Genomic DNA, 6,071 nt, shown 5'->3' on the forward strand with positions numbered 1-6,071 from the left:
CGCCCCCCGCCTAACCGCTCCCCATACAGCACAGTAGCCGATGGCCAACGGCCGCGCCAGCCTACGCCGCGGCGCATGCGCACAGACCAGCCCCAGACCCCCGCCCTCCCACGAGGGGAAGCACCTGGGGAACTCAAACGGAGCTTACGGCCCCAGCACATAGATGCAGGTTCTCGCGAGAGTTGACCTCCCCGTTCTCCTCCGTCCCCCATAGGCTCCGTGGGCTGGAATTCCCGCGAGAGCAGGAGAGTTTTGCGAGACGAGGGCGGAGCTGCGTTAGTGTCCGCGAGCAGTGGCGGTTGCAGCAGTGTGAGGCCGGGCGGCGCTATGGGGCTGCAGGGCGTTAAGGCCGTCTTCTTTGACCTGGACAACACGCTGGTGGACACGGCGGCGGCGGGGCGGCGCGCTATCGAGGAGGTACCGACCTAACGGTCTCCCAACGGTCCTTGGGGTGGGGGAGCCAACGCCTGCCCCTCTCCCCCCGCGCAGGCTCTGGAGACCAAGGGTAGCACCGGCCCCGCTCCTGTGGCAGCAGGAGGGAGCTGAGGCCGCGCAGCTTCAGCCCTCGGTGAAGCTAGAGGGCTCTTTTCAAGCGGGATGCCACATTGCGTGGGGGTAACAGCCACCTCTGCCTAGCTGAGCCAGCAGCTTTCCACATTCACCTAGTTATTGCATCTGTTTCTTACACAAGTGTGGCATGGGAGCGCTGGCGGTTTAGGAGATACAGAAGAAGCAGTGGTACGTCTTATTGGGCCACTTGGCAGAGAGATCCAGCAACTCGGTTGGTCCAGTAAAAGATGCCGTTTAAAAAAGGCTCTTGCTTCATAGTGTAGGGCCCTGCTACGCATTCGTATGAAAGCTGCATTGAAACCAGTCATAAAGTTGTTGCGCTTTTTTGAAGCACTAGCTTGATAGCTGGTTGGCTCTTACAGCTGGGAAGTCACTTTATTGCGCGATAATGACGTGGTATGTGTGGCCGGCCTACGTTTATCGTGCGATTTGCCAGTCAGTTGTGTAGTATATGTAATGTGTAGCAGGGGCCTAAGAGAGCATGAAAGATTTGCCACCGATCTAAGGACTTCTTGTGAAAGCACAAGATATGTGTGAAAAAGGATGTAGTAACTTAAAGTGCCTTTGAGAAGCATGGAGCCATCCTAGGTGCTTTCTGGTGGAGCACAGCCATAGGTGCAAAGTAGATAGGGGCCAGACTCTACCTTCCTTACTTATGTTGGATAATACATTAATGGAAAAAGTTGTGCTTTTTTTAATGGACTTGTGGCTGCTGGAAAAAAGTACGGCTGGTGATGAGTGAAGGTGTCAGTTGTTCTTGAATGCATAATACACCATTGAGACCCTCTTTCTCCCTTTCATTTGCTAAAGGTAATAAGCGTCTTGCAATCCAAACATCACTATGACGAAAGAGAAGCCCGCGGTGTTTGTGAGAAGGTCCAAGCAAAGCTCCTCAAAGAGTGTCATGATCCAGCAAAGATGTGCATTACTGATCTAAGAATTTCACATTGGGAAGAAGCTATACAGGAAACAAGGGGTGGCGAAGTCGATAGAAATCTGGCTGCAGAGTGTTATTTCCTGTGGAAAAGGACACGCCTCCAGCATCTTGTCCTTCCAGAGGATACAAGATGCATGTTAACTGAACTTCGAAAAATGGTCCGCCTTCTTCTTTTAACTAACGGAGACAAGCAAACGCAGAGGGAGAAGATTGAAGCATGTGCCTGTCAACCGTATTTTGATGCTATCGTTGTGGGAGGAGAGCAGAAAGAAGAAAAACCAGCACCTTCTATATTTCATCACTGTTGTGATCTCCTTGGAGTGCAACCTGGGGAGTGTGTCATGGTTGGTGATTCCCTAGACACAGATATTCAAGGAGGTTTGAATGCTGGTTTGAAAGCAACTGTCTGGATAAATAAAACAGTGGTAAAGCCTATAAATACCTCCCCAGTACCTCACTATGTCATTTCTTCTGTTCTTGATCTTCCAGCACTCTTACAGAATATGGACCGCAAAGTGAATGCTAACCTAGAAAATAAAATGGCTAGTATTAATGAAATACATGACAGTTCCACTATAGAATTGCAGAAATGCTAAGTGCTTTGATTGATAATGCTCAGGTTAAAATTTGGCTCTAAAAAATGTAAACATGATGTTTACTTAAATGGTGGATGTGTGGATATTTGTGCATGGAGTTGAGTAGAGGAAAAGTATAGAAGATTCAATCTAATACTTACTGCTTGAAAGTTTTTGAAAAGGAAAAGCATAAGTGCAGTTCTCTTAAACTGTCTACACCTGGAAATTATTTTGACAGACTGTTTCTTAGGCATGTCTGTCTCTGACCTAAGTCTCTTATCAGTCTCTCTAATTTCATAATGAAAAGGGGAAAAAAAGTGTTTTGATTTTTTTCCACCCCCAGTTAGTTCCCTGGCTTACAAGTTTAGCTGGAACTCTAATTGTAAAGATTGTTTGCAGTGTGCAAAACAGGAGAAGTCAGGAGAGAGTAAATCTAGTAAACTTTCATAATTGAATATGGAAATTCTTCTCCAGAAGAACTGAATTTCAATATTAAAAACATAAAAATGATGGGATCCAACATGTCAGGATGCTTTAACAAGTTTTGGCTTTGATTTTTGAGGGAAAGTGAGGTAAGGTTTTTCAGTTAATTTTGAGAATTGTTGCCCTTTTCACAGATTCCCTTCTCCCCGCAGTGATTTATTTATTTATTTTTAATAGGACACCTCCCTGGCAGAAATACATGTTCACTTCAAAACTTCCATCTGTATAGGGGACCATTTATCAGAGATACTTGATGGATCAGTTTTTGTTATACTGCATTCATACTAAGTATAATTGTAATGCAAGTTATAATTCATGTAACTCCTGAGCTAAGTGACTTCACAGGGATATTTTCAGTGGTCTTCATACAGTTTTGTTGAACATATTTTTAAAGCTTATGCCTCTATTTGGTCTGGTTTTATTGGTGAATCTAACTAACCATTTTGCAGACTTTGGGCCTGATCCTTTACTTGGCTGGGGAGACTCAAGAGTCTGCTGACTCTGATCCAGATGTGAGATCAGGGCTGTGGGGGGCTCTCTAACTGTATGTTTGTACAACCTCTCCTAATTGCAGGTTCTAAATGTCTTTACATTTTCTTCAGGTAACTACATATGGAACTAGTACAAGTAAATGGTTTACATCATTCTCTTCTAGAAACTTTAAATGATATTGCATGTGATAAATGGCTGTGGGTCACCTTTTTCACTGATTTTAGAAGATTACATCATTAAATACTATACAGCTACTGTCCCCTCACAAAAATATTAATTTAATTTTGTTGTACTTTGGTTCCTTTGTGATAAAGATCTCTGTAAAGGATAGTTTTTAAGATTTTTCTGAAGACAAAACTGGTCTTATTTTTTCCCAAACTTGAATTTTTGGGAAAGCTTAATTTAGATTTTTTTTTTTAATTGAAATTTATATACTTCTGTGAAATCATGGAATCTTTTTAATGTTGTAGCCAAAGATGTCATTACATGCTGACAGGTTTCATGTTTTACAATAATGCTCATGGCAGTAGGCATTGTGGTATTATGGATATTTTTTGTGAGTTAGCAGAAAAATGTTTTGCTGACTTCGAGAGTCATAAAAGACCAGCACAAAGCACAGAAACCTACTAGAAAGCAGGGTATGTGGAATGGCTTGTCCGTGTGAGACAGTTGCATTAGTTTAGCAAAGCATGCATCTAAACCAGTTAAGTTACGTGAGCGTAGTCTCTTGCACTGAAATTCTTATTTTGGTTGAAATAAAGTCCAATTTGGTTAGCCTAACTTGACTGAGATTTAAGATAAATCAAAATAAGTCACTCTTTATCTAGTACCTCCTTTAATAAATTGCTTTTCAGAAAAAATGTAACCAGTTCAACTGAAGAACTAAGCAAGCTTCAAGGAACAGAAAAGCTTTTAGTATATATTAATGTTTGTGGGGGGTTATTTATTTTTTTTAAAACTAGGCGTATGAGGAGGATTATGTAAAGGGGAATAAAAAAGCATTGAGAATGTTAAATGATGCTGCCAAAAGAAAATGTTAGTGAGTGGAATTGTTGGATTGGCTGTAAATTTCTTTTGGTACTGAACCATCCTAATTCCAAGTGTTTGAGTACTATAACCACTTAGCTTTTATGACAGTTAAAACATTGGTTGTTTGTCTGGCACCACGCATAATGGCATCTTAGTCTGAGAGGCGTTTATATATTTGTGTAGTAGAGAGGTACAAACTGTAATAATTCATAATAATGTTCATGGACTCAGGTAGCTGTTGTAAATTGTCACCACTCTGTTGATTTCAGTTGAGTTTCCATGATTTATGAAAGTTGGGATCTGGTTCATACTCTCTTCTTGCCAAAGTATCATTCTGACTTAGGTTACTGAGCCTGCTTAATGTCTGGACTATCTCATTCTGTTTTACAGTGGAACATTGTTATTTTTGTTTTGCACATGGCCAGTCTTTTCTTAAATCTAGTCATAAAAGAAGAAAAAAAGCACTCTTATTGTATACTCAGGTGATACACTGGTATGCAGTGGCCAAATAAATATTTTTCTCTCATTTCCTGAATACTGTACCAGGCCATCAGCCTGCACTTACGCTACTTTCCATTGTTAGTATGCTGCTATAAAACAAGAAAAATGTGAAAAACATGGAAGAGGGGAAAAATGTAAGGTGTTTACAAAGAACCAGTCACTTAATCTAGATAATATAGTATAAGGTTCTTTCAGCAACTGGGCTGAGTTTTCTTGAAAATAAAAAGTTCTGGATCATTTTCACATCTGGAGCAGCAAAAAACCAGAATAGTGAAACAGTTTTATTCAGTTGATTTCTATTTTTGTGTCATGACTATGACCCAGAAAAGAAAATAAATGACTTGACTAAAATACACTGCCCAGAAACACTACTTGAAAACAAGGAATTCCATATACACCTTTACTAAAAATGTTTACCTCGAGATAAGTACATTTCTAAGGGAAACAATCTAAAATAGTTTTGAATTATTTTTGGGGGGGCCATTTATTTAACATGGATAAATGAAAGGCTTTGGTTTTTTTTAATTGTTGATTTAAAAATAAATTATGTACTAATTTAAGAAAATATCTCCTGTTTTTACTTGGTTCTCTTATTTCTATGGATAACTATATTTATCATGTTTTCCCTTAAACATGGCCTGTTTTTCAAAAATAGTATCATAAAGCTAGACTTTTAAAACCTTGTACCTGATTTTCAGAGCTGCTGAATATCTGTGGGTACTGTTGACTTCAAATACAGCTGTAATGATTAGACACTGAAACAAAGTTATATTTCTTTAATCTTTCTGCAGCTAGCTCTGTGCAGTTGTGGCAACACTCATTGCTATCAGTACTTGAGCTAGTTCAAATATATGTATGTAAACTACAGACTCTGCACTGTGGACATCTCTTAAGTCATATAGGATATTACTGCACTGCAGAGTTAACTCAGTGATTGTCATCCTGGTTAACCTCTTGGACTGGGCATAAGCCACAATGGGCAAAGTGAGGCCTGAGTTCCTACATCTTCATAGGCACTACTTTCTTGCTGTTTCTGACACTACTGTCACAAGTCCATCCCTGAGTTCTTTATGGAACAAGTTGCCAATCCTCTCAGCAGCCAGGGATGAGGTTATTGTGGGAAGGCTTTGGAGAACCATTAGCACTCAACTGATTTAGCTTGCAAAGTGAGGGGATAGCCAGCCTGAGTAAAAGCAGAATGGGAGCTCTGACCTGTACCTGGCTGGTCCATCTTGTCCTATTTGAAAGCGGCAATACACTTGGGTGAGAGGTTTTGGTGTGTAAATGAGTTGGAGAGAGAACAAGAAGGGACCACAATTCATCATGGGTGCTGTCGGGGCTGAGGGGCTGTGGCCAGCAGCCCGGGCACGTGGGCCGGGGAAAAGGTCGGCACGGCGAACTAGAATTAGGCACTGACGCGTAGAGGTTGATTAAAGATTATTTTACTTACACCGTAGATGGTCACAGTGCAGGCAGGAAAACTT

At 41.2% G+C, this 6,071-nt stretch overlaps 1 protein-coding gene across 1 annotated transcript; it reads left to right on the top strand.

The window, feature by feature from the left end:
* The first annotated feature begins 205 nt into the window (after positions 1–205).
* On the top strand, positions 206–5,152 carry NANP (N-acetylneuraminic acid phosphatase). Its single transcript, XM_006270049.4, has 2 exons — positions 206–417; positions 1,381–5,152. Exons 1-2 carry the CDS (start codon positions 328–330, stop codon positions 2,101–2,103), a joined length of 813 nt encoding a protein of 270 aa, XP_006270111.1. The 5' UTR covers positions 206–327; the 3' UTR covers positions 2,104–5,152.
* Positions 5,153–6,071: the final 919 nt, after the last annotated feature.

The sequence above is a fragment of the Alligator mississippiensis genome, chromosome 1, assembly GCF_030867095.1.
Source record: "Alligator mississippiensis isolate rAllMis1 chromosome 1, rAllMis1, whole genome shotgun sequence".
NCBI lineage: Eukaryota > Metazoa > Chordata > Crocodylia > Alligatoridae > Alligator > Alligator mississippiensis.

What these genes read in the sequence shown, in the direction of transcription:
- NANP (XM_006270049.4), top strand. Translation starts at nt 328, where the DNA reads ATGGGGCTGCAGGGCGTTAAGGCCGTCTTCTTTGACCTGGACAACACG. An exon ending in GGCGGCGCGCTATCGAGGAG is followed by an intron (nt 418 to 1,380) that starts GTACCGACCTAA and finishes CATTTGCTAAAG; the next exon opens with GTAATAAGCGTCTTGCAATC.